The 17001-nt window shown below is 39.3% G+C and overlaps 1 protein-coding gene across 5 annotated transcripts in view; it reads left to right on the top strand.

Moving 5' to 3' along the window:
* ANKRA2 (ankyrin repeat family A member 2) overlaps positions 1 to 15285 on the top strand; it is a 31149-nt gene extending 15864 nt beyond the window's left edge. Inside the window, exons 1-10 of one of the 5 annotated variants that reach the window (XM_072606334.1) lie at positions 240 to 384; positions 920 to 1074; positions 3925 to 4314; positions 6579 to 6737; positions 8042 to 8107; positions 9165 to 9262; positions 9934 to 10059; positions 10448 to 10514; positions 10603 to 10683; positions 11503 to 15285. In XM_072606334.1, coding sequence (XP_072462435.1) covers positions 4026 to 4314; positions 6579 to 6737; positions 8042 to 8107; positions 9165 to 9262; positions 9934 to 10059; positions 10448 to 10514; positions 10603 to 10683; positions 11503 to 11558 — 942 coding nt within the window. In that variant the 5' untranslated portion in view covers positions 240 to 384; positions 920 to 1074; positions 3925 to 4025 and the 3' untranslated portion in view covers positions 11559 to 15285. Of the gene's footprint in view, positions 1 to 42; positions 193 to 239; positions 385 to 919; positions 1075 to 3924; positions 4328 to 6578; positions 6738 to 8041; positions 8108 to 9164; positions 9263 to 9933; positions 10060 to 10447; positions 10684 to 11502 lie in introns of those variants that run through there. The other 4 variants (XM_072606333.1, XM_072606336.1, XM_072606335.1 and 1 more) reach the window with 4 other exon arrangements.
* Positions 15286 to 17001: the final 1716 nt, after the last annotated feature.

Raw genomic sequence — 17001 nt, 5'->3', positions numbered from 1 at the left:
CGCCGCGGGGGAGGCGGGGCCGGGCGCCGCGGGGGAGGCGGGGCCGGGCGCCGCGGGGGAGGATGGCGGAGGGGAGCTAGCGGAAGCTGGAGCCGGGCTGCGGGTTTCCGCCTCGAATGTCTTTTGGGTCCCTGGCCTCGGGCCGAAAACGCGGGGCGACGTAGAGAAGAAACCGTCCGGTTCGTTCGGAAGGTAAGAGGGAACAGCCCGCTTTCCTAAGGTCTGGGCCTCGGGGAACGAATAGGAAGTGACGCATCCGTCACAACAACCTGGTCTGGAGGCGGCGGGTCCCGGCAGCAGGTGAAGGATGGCGGGGCTCACGGAGCAGGGGAGCCCGAGGAGAAGGGCCTGTCGGAGCTCCTCCATCCCGTGCCCCCTCTCCAGGTTGCCCCTCTCGCCCCTTTCCCCCGGTCCCCTTCGCGCCCCTGCCCCCTCGCGCCCCTGCCCCCTCGCCCCTGCCGTCCTCACCCCCCCTCCTGCCCCCTTCCCCTGCCATCCTCATGCCCCCTCGCGCCCCTGCCCTCTCCCTCTGCCATCCTCATGCCCCCTCGCGCCCCTGCCCCCTCCCTCTGCCGTCCTCATGCCCCCTCCTGCCCCCTTCCCCTGCCATCCTCACGCCCCCCTCGCGCCCCTGCCCCCTCCCTCTGCCGTCCTCATGCCGCCCTCGCGCCCCTGCCCTCTCCCTCTGCCATCCTCATGCCCCCTCGCGCCCCTGCCCTCTCCCTCTGCCATCCTCATGCCCCCTCGCGCCCCTGCCCTCTCCCTCTGCCATCCTCATGCCCCCTCGCGCCCCTGCCCCCTTCCTCTGCCATCCTCATGCCCCCTCCTGCCCCCTCCCTCCCCTGCCGTCCTCATGCCCCCCTCGCGCCCCTGCCCCCTCCTCCCTGCCGTCCTTATGCCCTCTCTGGCTTCTCTCAAGGCTCAGCTGAAAGCCCCGTTTTCTCGGAGAAGCCTTTGCCACCCTCTGGGACTGTGCCTGGTTAGTCTTGTTAGTCCGTAGTTGTTGGCCCGCGCTTTATGGGTGCTGATTGATCTCACTTGTAGACCTAAGCTCCAATCCGGCCACTTAACCAGGTGTGTGACTCCCTGTGACCAGTCCCTGCCCCCGAACACGCCATCCACAAAGTGGAGATGATGACCCGCCTGAGAGAGCGCTGTGCCCGATTCCTATTACTGATCTCTACTACTGACCCCAGCCCTAATTGCTCTGTAGTATGGTGTGTGGAATCCGAAAGGCCCTCAGGCCAGCCTCATTACAGATAAAGAAATTGAAACCCAGAAACGCTGAGGTCATGGGGGGGGGGGAGGGGACAGCTAGGTGGGGCAGTGGATAGAGCACCATGCAGGAGTCAGGAGGACCTGACTTTAAATCTCACCTCAGACATAGCTGTGTGACCTTGGGCAAGTCACTTAACCCCAACTGCCTCATCCTGGGTCATCTCCAGTCATCCTGATGAATATGTGGTCACTGGATTCAGATGGCTCTGGAGGAGAAGTGCGGCTGGTGACCTGCACAGCCCTCCCTCACTGAATACAAAGTCAAGTGCAAGCCATGTCATTATTTCTCTGATGGCATGGTCTTCTTCAGCAGCAAAGGACGAACACACACAAAGAGCAGCAGAGCTGGGATTCAGACAGACAAATAGAAAAGTCAGTTTTCCTGGCTCCCAGAGAGCTCTCCTTTTGCTGGACCTTCATGCAGGTCATGCCCTATGGTGTCCGCGGGCTCTGTCCTGGGCAGTCCTCTGGACCTGTTTCACTTGGTGAGCTCCTCAGCTCCCTGGATTGAAGGACCTTCTCTGTGCTAATGATTCATTCCTACCTTCAGTCTCACATCTCCAACTGCTTATCTGGGACTGGATGTCCTATAGATAACTAAAATTAAACATGTCCATAACTGATTTTGTGATCCTTCTCCCCAGTCTCTCCCCCTCCTTAACTTCCCTATCACTGTCATCCACACCTCCTCACTTTGACCCTCCATGTCCAGTCCTCTGCCAAGGCCTGTCCTTATTCTACCTCCATAACATATCCATAACATTTACCTCTGCCACTCCCCTGGTCTGGAACCTAATCTCACCTTCCACCTCAGTGGAGTCAGACTAGAATATAAAGGAATTCTTGCTGTCACATAGTGACTTAGAAGACCACAAATGAACGTTGTCTGTGTTGTGTTGTATTGCATTTGTATTCATTTTGTTAAGCACTTCTCAATTACATTTTGATCTAGTTAGGCAGTGGGTTTGATGTCTGTTCTGTGGCAGCCTTCCTTCCTCCTAGGACTTTGCCTTTTGTTGATTATCGTTGATCATCCCTTGTTTGTACGTAGCTGTTTGTATCTCGTCTCCCCGACTAGACTGTGAATGACTTGAGACTTTGTTTTGAATCTCCAGCACTTAGCATCACCCCTGGTACATAATAGGTATGTAACAAGTGACTGACGGTCAGGCATGGAAGGCAGCTTCTGTGAAGGTGTAGAGGCTGGTGTCAATCGGTATTTTATTTCATTCAATTCTCTTGTTTTACAGATGAAGAAAAAGTGACCCAAAGAGATTAAACAGCTTCCCTTAAATCACAGGTAGTGACAGGGCAGATCTAGAACCCAGAAATCTTAACCAGCTGGTATCTCTTGTGTGCAAATATAAACCACCACTGTACCAGATACTATATGAGATAGAAAATACAGGCCCTACCCTCAAAGCTTGCAATACGTAACATGAGGATGTGTCTTTATTAGTATCCTATCATTGCTCTTCATTGGAATCACTCCTTTCATTTCTTCATATACCATTATAATTTATTTTCTAGAAGTGCACTAACCTTGTTCCGTTTCCTTCTCTTTTATGATCAATATCAGCCAAGATTTGGCCTGAGAAGATAACATATAACCTTAAGTAGGATTTGCGTGGCCTTTGCTGTAAATCCAAGCCACTTTCCTTTTTAATACAATTTAATATTTTCTCCATCATAAAATTCCACTCCCTCAAAATTTGTAGCAGAATTTGGCAACACCAAATGGAGGAAAATTAAATAAGATTTTGCTTTTTCCTCATTGCTTCTCTTAAGACATTTTATATCTTACTTTGTTTTGATTATTTTATGTAATTTTAGCTTCAGGAAAACATTTCTCTTGACCTTACATTTAAGTCTAGGAGGCAATGCCAATGATAACATCCTAGTGTGAACTACTAAAGAAAAGAATTAAGATAATTTTTAAAGTGTTGATTGTAAGATGCACACTTTGAACGTTGGTTTTTATTAACTAAAGGTAATGAATTATCCCGGTCTTTCTTTGCAAACCATCTTTTCTTCTGAAACTTTGTTTCAAATCACATTCCTTGGCTCTTTCTCCAAAGATTCAGATTTAGGAGCTGTACTATCCCTAAGGTTGTAATAATGTTGACTTGTGCAGAGATATGGATTTAATTATTCTTGGACGGCTTTATTGCCCATAGGAACTGACAGCTGCTCAAGTTACTGATACATTATATAAGCATCGATGGTTGTTCTTCCTGTTGATGAGAATTTAAAGCATTTGAAGCCAGTGGTTATTGGCTTGAAATTAATTTTTACATATAATTAAGAATTAATTTGAGTACAAGACAGGTAAATTAGTAATATTTTCTTTAATGCCAAGCTGAAATAATGCTACTTGTTTCATTAAAGCAAAGCAAAAATAAGAAATTTCAGGTCAAAGGTTAATTAAATTATATTGTCATTATTTGTCTTGTTTTGCATCCTATTTGGCAGCATTCAGGCATATCTATGTAATACATTCAGAGTTTGGTATCTGATTAAAGTGGCTTATATTCTACATACTGTCTCTGAAATGTGTGTTTATAGTGCCTTGTGCTTAATAAATATTTGCTGAATTGAATAAACTCACCTTAAAAGTTTAAATGTTATTTTTCTTTATTATTGCAGATTATTGTAATACACAGATCACAAGAATAAGCTAATCTTAAAATTCAACCAACTAGAAACCATGAAGAAACATTTTAAGTATTGCTATTAAAATTAAAACCATGGCCTCATCAGCAAATCTGGATGTGGGAGCCCAGCTGATTGCGGAAGAATGCAGCAACAGCTATAGTCTATCAGACATGACAGACGTTAAAGCTGAGCATCCACTGGACCCAAATCCTGAAGAAGGCTCCGCCCAGAGTGATGCAATGGGGATGAAATTCATTTTGCCGAATAGATTTGATATGAACGTGTGCTCTAGATTTGTGAAGTCCTTAAATGAAGAGGATAGTAAAAATATTCAGGATCAAGTTAACTCAGACCTTGAGGTGGCATCTGTCCTATTTAAAGGTTGAAATTTATGGTATAAGTTGTTGCATTTGTTTTGTCTTTCCATTCTCATTGTGAAATTTGTTTTACACACGTGCATATGTGTATATATATATATAGATATATAGATATGTATACATATGTGTGTTTAAGTATATGTGTATGTGTATAATAAGTGTGTGCATAAACACACGCACATATGTTATATGTACCTATGTGTACGTGTGTGTGTGCGTGTGTATTTAATGGGAAGAGGGCCCTGGGTCATCTTTTAACATCACTTTCTTTTCTAGAACTATTCTGAAACCAATATTAAATTCTTTAGGTCAGATATAAAAGAAATATGTATGTGTGTGTATCTATCTTTCTGTCTATCTATATTTTTAATGCTCTTTGTCAAGACCCTAAATATTCTAATATTCTTTGTCAGATCTCCCTTTTAGTTACTTCCCTAGTGTTCCAAAATAGTAAATTAAAATAAAATCTTAATACTGTTTGCAGTGAATCACTCTAATACACCTTAGTCTGCAAATATTTAACTTGTATTAACTTAACAGTGCTGTGTAACCTCCTTGAATGATACAAATCTCCTTTTCCACTCATCATCTGATGCTTCTTAAAAATAAGAAAATTAGGAAACTAGTCTTGCTAGTCATGAGCAAAATCATTTAGAGCTTCTGTGAATACACACACACACACACACACACACACAATTCAGTCATTTTCCATTGAATTAAAGCTTCGGTGCAACCAAGTAGCTATGTAGTGGCTTATAATTTAAGTACTTTATAATTTCTCAAGAAAGATATTGCCACTCCAATCACATTCATGCTATAGAATATTGCTTTCCCTATTGCTGAGGAATGAGTAGTTACTCTAATACGGTGAATTAGATAGTAAGATTCAGGATACAGTGAAATCATCTCTGGATCTGGCAGAAGTTTTTCATTCCTTTGTAAAAGACAAAAAAATTGCTGAAATTAAAATAGAATTTTGACTTGTCGTCTAACAACGTTGAGTGACGTTTGAAAGTAACTCCTAGACAGCTTGGGTAGTGGATAGAAGGCTAGCCTCTAAGAGTCAGGAACACACCTGAATTCAGGTACCACCTCTGACAGTAGCCCTGTGACCCTGAGGAAGTTACCCGACTTCTCAGTGCTCCAGGCAGCGATCTAAGACTTAAAGCTTAATCAATGTTTTTAATTCATCTGTCATTCTTTATGAATGATTTGTTCTCTTGCCCACCCTCCACATCCTCCAAAAAATACGCTCTGTTAAAGAACAAGTTTCTGGTAGGAAAATGAAAAATTTCAAATATGCACATATGTTTATACATTTATTTGTGTGTATACTTTTATATACAAATAAATATTGTCTATAGTGATGTATTGACTCACTAATACAGCAGTTTCATATATTTAACTTTGAAGTAATATCAAAATACTTGTCTGCCGTTATATTTAACATTTGTTTGGTCATTTAATTTAAAATAATCATGATCCATCTTTGTGACCAAGGATATTTCTTTTTTCTTCTGTTAGGGAAAAATTGACATCAGAGCAGTAATCATTTTTAAAACCTTTAGGGTTATGGATGGGCATTCAAATGAAACCATTTAAGTATGCATCAGCTTTTTAAAGTCAGTAATGTCATGTGTCCACATATGTGTATTTTTATGTGTGTACACATTTATTTATATACACACGATTTTATTTACATATATGATTTTATTTATATACACACACATATTATGTATGTGTGCATGTGGCTGTATCGGTGGTTGTTTGGTACTTATGATTTCATCACTTTGAAAAACTCTTAGCATGGAAATTCCTTTCAGCAACGCAGATGAACAATTTAGAGTTTTATAAAATCACTTGGGCACTGAGAAGTTAAACAGCTTGTCCTTGGTCACATAGCAGGTAGATGTCAGACACATCTTCCTGAATCCAGGAGAACTGTCCATTTTGCCTTTCACTGTTTTCTTGCCTCATAGTTACAATGTGTCCAATTAGAAAAAAAAAGCTGAGGCCTGTGTTCATGGAATAATGGAAATTACTAAGTATCTTTGCAGTTAAGTCTGTTCCTATAAAGTTTTCATTGTGATGGACTGAAGAAATAAATAGACACTTTGATAATAAATCATTTGTATATAAAACAAAGTTGAAAGTTTTTTTATCCATTTAAGTAATCAGGCTACTAGTATCAGTTGAATGTCTGTTGTTATAATAAGCTCACTCCTGTTGAAAGACTTCTTTTCGTCTGTTTTAACTTGTCTAATTTAGCTGAATGCAACATCCACACCTCCCCTTCTCCTGGAATTCAAGTAAGGCATGTCTATACTCCTTCAACAACTAAACATTTTTCACCCATAAAACAGTCAACTACGTTAACAAACAAACACAGAGGAAATGAGGTATCGACAACACCTCTGCTAGTGAATTGTAAGTATTTCTCAGGGGTATGTTTGCCTAGTCATTTCACAAATTTAACTTTGAAGTAATATCAAATATATTTGATTGTGGAGATGAGAGGGACAGTAGTTTATGGGGCAGAGGGTGGGGGTGCATAATCAGACTTGTTTTTTAGGAAGACTACTTTGGGTCTTCTGGGGGGAATCGATTGTGCTGGGAAGAGACATGGGGCAGGGAGACAAGTAAGCAAACTGTTGTAATAGTCCAGGTGGGAGGCCTTGGTTCAGAGCCTGAATTCAAGGGATGACAGAAACAAGAGAGGAGGGGAGCATGTATGAGAGGTAACACAAAGGTTTAATCATTATGGGAGGTGAGAGCTAGTAAGAAATTGAGAATAGCACCTAAGATGTGAGCCTGGGTGATGGGATAGTGGTACCTTACCTCAACAGCAAGAGAAGATTTTGGAAGGTGAGGAATCTTTGAGGAGAATGATAACAAGTTTGGGACATAGTAAGTTTAATGTGTCTATAGGACATACAGTTTAAGATACCTAATAGACAGTTGGAGATGCGAAATAGCAGTCAGCAGAGAAGTAAAGACTGGAAAAAGATTTCAGAATTAGCAGCATAAAGATAATAATTGAATCCATGGGAGCTGAGGAGTGAAGTAGTATAGAGTGAAGAGAAAAGAGGGTCTAGGACAGACCTCTTTGGGATACTCACAGTTAGTGGACATGGCCTGAATGAAGATCCCAAAAGGAAGTCTGAAAAGGAATGTTATGGAAACCTAGAGAGGAGAGAGCATCAGGTATAAAGTGTTTAGAATGCCAGGTCATGCATTTCTTGGAAAACATGGACCAGTTCACAAAAGGTGGCTCTTGATTTAGTTCCAGTATTCCTGTTGTAATTGTGATTAAAGAATTCAATTTGATTAAAGAATTTCAAATGATGAACTTCCAAATTCACTTGATTAAGAGATAAAGTAATATAAGATCACCCCAGGGAAATAAAATGACAAAACCTTGAAATAAAGAGATAGGAAAGTTTGAATTCTATTCCATACAGTAGCCACAAAGCAGCCACTTTGTATTGTTGTTACAGAGGAAGACCTTTAAATTGCATCCTAAGTCACCTTTGGGTGTATATTTCAATACTGCCACTTAGCTAATATCAAAGTAATCTTACATTGCAGATTAGACACTATCTCTAGTACAAGCAGTATAGTAGATGGTTTTATAGGTTGAGAAAATAAGAATTGCATAAAATAAGAAAATCAGAATTGAAGGGAAGTATATTTGTCATGTACCTGTGACACATTTCGCACTGTTGTTTCAGCCTTGTCTGTTCACCAATTGGCTGCTCAGGGAGAAATGCTCTATTTGGCCACTCGTATTGAACAAGGTGAGAAAACTGAGTAGTCTGTTTCATCATGTTATTCACTTAGAAGGAATAATTAATATTTACAGCTCTGTATAGTAGAGAGGTTCCTTCAGATAGGATTGGCTTTACATGGTAAAAACTCCATTGACTTTATTAAAAAACACTAGATCTCAATCCATGACATGGATTTAGAGAGAAGACGTTATGGACTTTAACTTTACTATTACATTCTATGTTGCTAGGCCACGAAAATGAAGGTGAAAATCAGTAGAGTTGCGCACAGCTTACAGATTAGGGGGTAAGCAGATTGGAGGCGGGGTGGGGGGTGGCTTCAAGGTGGGTTTCCAATACACTGTTCTAAGTTATTCATTGTGCATTGATATTGTGCTATCTTAATAAGTCACAAGGATGGTAAAAATGTTAAAAGTTATTTAAGATGGAAGCTATAACAAAATGACTTCCCTCCTAAGATAGTCTCATCTCATATCTAGTATTTTATAATCTATCTAGTGTTTAGATTTTTAAAATATTTTATTTAAAAATGTGGCATATGAACAAAGTCAGCTGTACATTGGACATATTTTAATAAATTCAAATAATTTTCAAGATGATTTCATGGATCAGATTTGAGCTTAAAATAGAAATCCTCCCTTACATACATTACCCTTTTAGGGTGGCTGGATTTGTGTAACAAATAGTGCCATATTACTTCAGTGGTACAGATAATAACCCCTCTACATACTTTCTTATTCTCTGTGATTGATTTTTGTCCATATCATCCAATAAATAATGATAATTGGCATTTATATAGCACCTTAAAGGCTTCCTAAGCCCTATACTATTATTTTTCGTAAATCCTCCATAATGTCTCTGTACAAACCCAGACCTTTCTCCAGGTCCTAACATTGCATGAGAGCCAAGGCCACACTCAGACTGTCTGTACTCCTTGACCTTTTCTCATCACGTGTTTTCTGAATGATATCGTTTATGTCACTGCTTAATTCAACTCATGAACAAAGAGTAACAAGTGTGCCATAGTTGTTGTGTTAGACACTGAAATTGTTCTTCTTTTGAACAGAAAATGTAATCAACCACACAGATGAAGAAGGATTCACACCTCTGATGTGGGCTGCTGCCCACGGGCAAATAGCCGTGGTAGAGTTTCTGCTTCAGAATGTAAGGAAATGTTTTGCCAAATTGATAACTTTCAGATGGAATCATCAGCAGTTATTAAATGTGCACTGTGTATCCCAAACTGTGCTAATCCCATGGGGTAAGGGATGTCCTCCCTGGCCTCAGGGATGTTGCAGCCTAGTCAAGGGAACCGCACCAATACATACGAAAACAAAGAATCATGGTGTCCCTGTAATCCAGCCGCTGGATGAACAGCAGGTCCCTCTGCAAGAATCTTGACAAGCGTTTGTCTTGCCTCTACTTGGAGCTCTCCAGTGACGGAGCACTCACGAGTTCTTCAGCCTCTAGTTTTGCTCTAGTTTTAGAAAGTTTTTCTTGCTTCTCCATATAAAAGATGTAGCAGAGTTGAAAGAAGGGAGAGTTTTGTGTAAGCTGGAGAATGTTTCTTTGTAAAGATGGGATGAGCAGGATCTTGAAGGGTGGGCAAGATTTAGGTGGGCAAATGGAAGGAGTATTACAGACAGAGGGAAAAATGTAAGTTTAAGGTTCTCTTATAAGTGCAAAAAGCACATATACTGTGACTTCATGAAAGAAAATGCCTGTGTTATTATTTATTGTTCTTTGTGCTATTACTAATAAGTGATAACGACAGTAATGATCTTTAAATTTTGATGGAACTGAAAAGGACATTTTATCTAGTTTTTTTCTTCTAGGGTGCAGATCCACAGATTTTGGGAAAAGGACGAGAAAGTGCCCTGTCATTGGCCTCTAGTAAAGGATACACAGACATTGTCAAAATGCTGCTAGATTGTGGAGTAGATGTTAATGAATATGATTGGGTAAGTGTGGTAAGGCAAGTCGTCGCCTCTGACTTTCAAGTTGTGGGAATATTATGTGACTTGTATTTCACTCTCCTCTTTCTTGGAAGTCTTAAGGAATTATGTAAGCGACATTTATTATAATGATAAGAGTAATCGGAGCATGAGGCTTTATGAGTTATAGGCTGACTATTGAATCTGAGAACTGTTGACTTTATCGAATACTGAAATTTATTTGTCTTTGCATATTAATTTTATTTAAACTTTAGAGGTGGTTGAAAATAAATTATTTTTAATTGCTTTTAGTTTAGTTCTTATTGACTCTTCTCAAATCAACAGTTTTTAAAAAATATTTCTAGAGTAATATCAAATGACTCTAGATTAACTTTTTCCTTCCCTTTTTTCTCAGAATGGAGGGACACCTTTACTTTATGCTGTACATGGAAATCATGTGAAATGTGTAAAAATTCTACTAGGTAAGCCAAATAAAAATCAGCACTAGTGAGAAATTACCATGTGTGACATTAACTTTCTCTTTTTCCTTCTTCACAAATTATTATTCAGAAAATGGAGCAGACCCAACTATTGAAACAGATTCTGGATATAATTCTATGGATTTATCTGTTGCTTTGGGCTATAGAGGTGGTAAGTACTTTAGAATTCCATCCTATTTAGCTAAATCTTACAAGTTTTTCAATAAAAATTATCCCACCAATATTTATCCTGCCCAAATTCTAGAAGATTTTGTCATAAAACACCCAGCTTCCGGCATAAACACTAACTTGAATAAGTATGATTTGCTAGTAATATGTCTTTACAGAAATATTAAAAAATATGAGTATGATTTACTATTAATATCTCTTTATAGAAATAGTAGAAAAAAATATGAGTATAGAGAATTACAAATCTCTGCACAGTTCATGTCACTCTTTTCCAGCTTAAGTTTCTTAGCAGATACAAGTGTGTAAGTACCTGCTTGTTTACAAGGTGCTTTTAGCATTTCATTCACAAATTGTATTTATTTTTGTTTTCATCATTCCTTATAATGCCTGTTAGTCAGAACAGATATCTCAGTTTTGCAAAGGAAATACATTGTTGATCTGAATATAGTTGTACTATTCTTGATCATCTAACCTATGTGAAACCTGAATGTCCCCTCTAAGAAGTTATGTAAGTATACACTGAAAAACTCTTTTTCCTTTAAAAGGAGTTCTCATTTTAGAAGTGTGGTCTGCAGATCAGCATTGTGGTAACAAACACAAAAAGTCCACTCGACTTTGTATGTTACATAGTCAATGTCAGACTTGGGTTTCAAGTGCCTAGTTTCCTTATCTACCAAGCTGTGTACTTCATATGATGCACTGCTGCTTGGAAACCAGTGTTTTTCAGGGATGAGGTCATGTTTCTTACATGTGATATAACATATTTACACTTAAAATGATCCTGATTGTTTCTTTATTTTAGTTCAACAGGTTATTGAGGCACATTTGTTGAGGCTTCTGCAAAATATCAAGGAATAAACTTGTGATCAACAAGAAATGTTCTGTAAAAAAATTTGCTTTTTAGTCCCAATAAGTGACAAAGACTTGTTTACTTTTTTAAGCTTTACCTCAGTTACAATATTTACTGTTTTTTAGTAAATTTTAATAAATTTCCCTCTAAGTAATTCACTGGTTTATAGTAGGCTTAGTATGGATGTTTTCTTTTTAAATGTATTTTACTGTGTATTTAAAAATGTAAATTAATGTTCTGTTGCGTGTAAATGTTTGTAGTCAACATAGTTTAAATAAGCCTTCATATCAAGTGTGATAGTTTTACATTTCTAGAATTTATTCAAACCAGTCCTCTCTTCTCTCTTGCATTCACCTATTGACTTTATGTGGAATCTAGGTGAATTTCCATAGAAAACCGATATTGTTGTTAAAGGTTTTTAAAAGTGCACAAAGTGTGATTGTTTACAGAATGCTGTTCACTTATTAATAACGTGTCTGTTTGTATAGCTGTCTTTAAAAATTCAAGATATATTTTGAAATTTCTTTAGGGTTTCAGTTTAAATTGTTCTATTAGTGATTTGAAATATTTATCAACATTCTTGTTTTAGATGAACCTGAATATAATTAAGGTAAATTTAATATATGTTCTCTAATATTTGAATGGATCTTGGATCTTATCAGTCTGGATGTTTATTCCAGTGATGACATTTCAACCTCTCCATGTCTGCTTTGTAATTCTTACGTCCTCCCAGAAGTTGATTTCAGGGCTTCCACCCAATGTGCTGAAGTCATTCCTCATTTTTTCCTGACATCATGAGCATATCAGTGGAGCACTCAGTCTCTTCCTGTCATCCTTTGCCCTTGCCATGTGACTCGCTCTTCTTCTCTTCTTTCACACATTTTTCCAGTGACAGCTTTCATTCCTGTTCATCATAGTTACGTATGTGTACTGCTTACGTATGGCAGCCCGCTCACTCCCACCGTGTGCCTCTCCATTGCTCTCTGTTTGATATCATTTTTGCTTCTACTGAAAATTGTGTTCCATTTCTCACAGCCTTAAGGTAGCACTGTTAGCATATTGATCTTAAAAACATGAACCTTTGTTTCTAGAGAAAATTTGGCAGCTTTCCAATTTCCTGAAGGCAAAGGCGTCCTATGGCCTTCCTTCTGCTTAATTCTGGGCATGGCTCCTCCTTTGTACTCTCTCTTTCATATGGACGCACAGATGGGCAGAGTCTACATAATGCACAGATTATGACATGAAACTGGATGAACAATAGACATTCTCTGTCCACTCTTAAATGGTTAAGAATCTCTTCAAGGAAGCTCCACTGTGTTGCAGAACTTGATGCAGCCAGCATAATGTCATCCACGACGGGAGCATCCAGAACACCTCACTATCCACAAGGAACCACTCTTCAACTTAGACTCCGAACTGGATCTTCCGCCTTACAGTCGGTGATGGACATCTTTGGCAAGCACATGGCTCCCTGTCTTGTCTCACCCCGTGTATGATCCTTGACTTATAATTGCTAAATAATGTTACTTCTCATTTCGCTTTTCAAGGAATCTTGAATGGTTGTGATGGCTAGATCAAAGGCACCGAGTTGGAAGAGATTTTAAAGTGGAATGTTGCTCTACCAACTCACTCAGTAGTAAGCACAGTGGGACTCTGTGTCCTCTGCATCTTTCAGTCAGTTATAAAATGGTAGAAGTGTGGTCCACAGTAGACATATCAGTGCAAACATGCCTGTTCTCTGTAAATGCTGTGATGGATGTGTGTATAAATGAGTCTCATAAAGATTTTATGTAATAGAGAACATAGATAGTGTATACTGTTGGGCCTTGAGCCAGGAAGATCTGAGTTCGGTTCTGGCCTGGGCTTCCTACCCTCTCAGCTTCAATTTCCTCATCTGTCAAGTTGGGGACAACAGCACCTACCTCACAGGGTCGTTGTGGGGATCAGATGAAGTATCATGTAAAGTGATTTGCAAAACTTCAATTGCTTTGTAAACATTACTATTAGTAATCCTTGGTGTTCTCCAAATTTTGCTTTTTTTCTATGCTAGTAAGGTCTGAGATGTTTTTTCACGCACTCTTGGTATGTTGCCTTCATCAGTTACCCTGTGTGAACCAGTTCCTCAACGACACCCTCACTCTGTGTCCTCTCGGTCCCGTCCACTTGTTGTTCCCATCTTTGTTGTCTTCAGTGCCATCTCTGAAATAAGCACATCTGGGACTGTGATGTTAGGGACCAAATGCAGTGGTTCCCTTCTCACAGGCAAAAAGCCATCTTCCTTTTTTCTTCTGTTTGTTTGTTATACATTCATTTTCATCCTTAAATATCACCGGGAATCTTTGCTTAGTTTGATCTAAGGAGAAATTGGGTTGTGCAGTTGTTTAGAAGTGCACAGATGGCGACTGTTTACAGAATGCTTTTCAATTATAACTTTAAATGGTTTCCCCCTCTTTTGTTTCTCCCTACTTTTTAAGGTGATATTGCTCATAGTCATCTGTCATAAGAGTTTTGAAATGACTTGATAGTCTTAACCTAGTTTTGTCTGTCACCACCATATCTCTTTTCACTCGGCAAGTAAATATCTGCAAACTAAGGTGCTTTGTTAGGTTTTTTTTTTGGTCTCCATGGCATTTGATTTACATCAATTAAACTGTAAAATTGTTATGATCAGCATTGATGTCATTTCTTCTTTCCAGTACTCATTTTTCATTATCAACTACTTTTTAGATGATTCAGGATTAAGTTGTTTCAATTGAATTCCATATAATTTTCTTATTCGCTCTAGGTTTTACTAATTTGTACTTGGCTCTAACAATTCAGTGATCTAACTATACAGAGACAGCCAGTTACCTTCTCATCAATAGCAAGTTTAAAATGAAAATTAATTTTATTTTTGTGATATTATTCAGTGTTAACCATGCCCAGTGCCTACCAATTGCCTTTTTGAAAAAGTGTTCACAGTGTAAAAGTATACAACTTCTGTGTAATCTGCAAATGTTCAGTCTTTCTTAGCTTTCCTTCCTACCTATATTTTCTCATTTATTTTCTCCCATTCTCACCTATTCCTAATTTGCTTTAAAGTCACTGAGCATGGCAAAAGCAGCATCTATTGAGGCCACGTAGCCTGGACTAGTTTCTTTTAAAAACAAGTCATGTAGCCTGGGCTGACTTTTCATGAAGAGGGAAGCTATCCCTGAGATTGGCCAATGAGGCTTCAGCCATTGCCACAACTTCCCACTTGATTAAGGCATAAAAAGGCCAGCCCATAAGGAGCCAATACCCTTCAGACTTGTTGGATATTCCACCATCATGAGAATCAACCCATCCTTTTGACTACATTTTTCATTTGGAAAAGAAGTAGGCTACATCTGCCTAAACCAGCGCTGTGCCCTTGTTGAATGTTCTCGCCATGCTGGCTAAGTAAACCGTTTGTAAATTCAACAACTTTATTCATCCAGTCCCAAGCCTGAACCCCCAGAAATGCCATTTAGGCCTGGCCCACACCATAACTATTAAACTTTTGTGGTGATTTAATTCGAAAGGTCTTTAAAAACTTGTTGTAGAATTCCTTTATTTCTTCATCCTCTGCATTCAATGTTAGTGTGTAAGCTACAATTATTTTCATGGTGCTCTTTTTGCAAACAATCACAAACACTGCAATACTAGACAACCACATGTCCAGTGAAGTAATGTTTCTTGTCCTTGAGTATACAAGTAAACCAACTATGACAACTACTTCCTTGGTTTTTATGGAGTCATCTTTCCTTTCAGTTGCGCCTTCCTTCTTTTGGTCTCTTTTATAGTAAGAATGTAAACATTAATATAAATCAGCTGTTTCATCAGTAAGTCCACTGCAGCAAGCCACTGGTCAAGGAGTTACATTTAGAGCACCAGCAATTAAAATGTATAAACTATCTAAAAAAACTGAGTCTTAGCACTTTCTCCCTCTTTCGCCCTTAACGTTGCAGAAATAGGAGACTACATAGCATTGGAGACTGTTTTCTAATTAGTTTTCCAAGGTCAAAGGACTTATCCCCAAATCCTACTGGTGCAGAGGTTCCTTCACCACATGTAGCTAGGTTGATCCTCAGAAGCGGTTCCAGTCTGTAGCCATTACCATACTCAAAGCCCTTTCCCGTGTAATAGAAGCGTCCAGAGCTCCTGCTTAACTATGCAATGCTTTCAAGGAGTCACTGAATTAAAATTCTGGAGAAATTAATATTTAAATCAGTAAGGCTTATTGACAAAGGTATCTAGCAGTATTCTGTACCTCATACTGTGGTGATGATCCTGGGATAGAATGCTCACTAAGAAAAAAAAAACCAAGAGATTAATTCTCTACAATGCTCTCAAAGAAACAGTGCAAATCTGATTGTCCAGATCTAATGAAGAAAGCAATAGACTAGAGATTGACTCGACAGCTGGGTCCATGACCTAGATCATTTGACCTGTACCTCTAATTCTTCATATGTAAAATAACTAATCAGAGCTACCTCTCCCTATATTCAAATTACTATGAGAATACCCTTCCCAAAAATGAAGTGGGTATATTTTAATTCTTTAGATATCTGGAATTTCAATTCATGTAGTTACAGGCAATCTTTTCTTATACATACTGCAGCTCTTAGATGGTTTTGTGAGTTGCTGTCACCAAAAAAGTTAAACCCAAATGGATAATGAGTTAGACTTGGGGATGTGAAAACCTGAGTTCCAGTTCTGCCTTACACACTATGATCCTGGGTGGGTCATTTAACCTCAAAACCTTAATTTCCCTAATCTGGAAAATGGGGATGGTGATAATCCCTCACAGGATTGTTGGGATCAAGTAAAGTGCTTTGTAAGCCTTAAAGTGTTATATACATACCAGCTATTTGTATGTGCTCAAAGCCTTTTCACTGCCATACAGCCTGCTGGTTAACCACCCTGACCTCATGAGGCAGCAGAAGAGGACTTCAGTGAAAGGTGGTAATCTCTAGGGAAACTCTTCAGAAGTGAAAATAATAATATCTTTCATTCCTCTTTGAAGATGCTGCTGCTGCTGATCCATTGTCAAGAGAGAGAATGCTTTGAGTTCAGTGGTAACAGTGATGGGTTTATGCAAAGCAGCCCATAATTCTTGATTAATTATCTATATTAATGGTGTGTAATATCTGGCAAAGCCATGACCTTGACTTATGACTACCACAGTCTCATCATGAAGTTAAACAGCTGTGGAGGAAAGTGCAATACGGATTTAGGATATTGAAAACAACAGATGAAATGTATTGCTTTAAGGACAGCTAGATGGCACAGTGGATAGAGTGCTTGAGCCTGAAGTCAGAAAGACTCATCTCCCTGAGTTCAAATCTGGCCTCAAGACACTTACTAGCTGTATGACCCTAGGCAAGACACCTATCCTTGTTTGCCTCAGTTTCCTCATCTGTAAAATAAGCTGGAGAAGAAAATGGCAAA

This window comes from Notamacropus eugenii, chromosome 4 (genome assembly GCF_028372415.1).
Source record: "Notamacropus eugenii isolate mMacEug1 chromosome 4, mMacEug1.pri_v2, whole genome shotgun sequence".
In the NCBI taxonomy this organism is placed as follows: domain Eukaryota; kingdom Metazoa; phylum Chordata; class Mammalia; order Diprotodontia; family Macropodidae; genus Notamacropus; species Notamacropus eugenii.
This window is presented reverse-complemented; position numbering and strand designations above follow the sequence as displayed.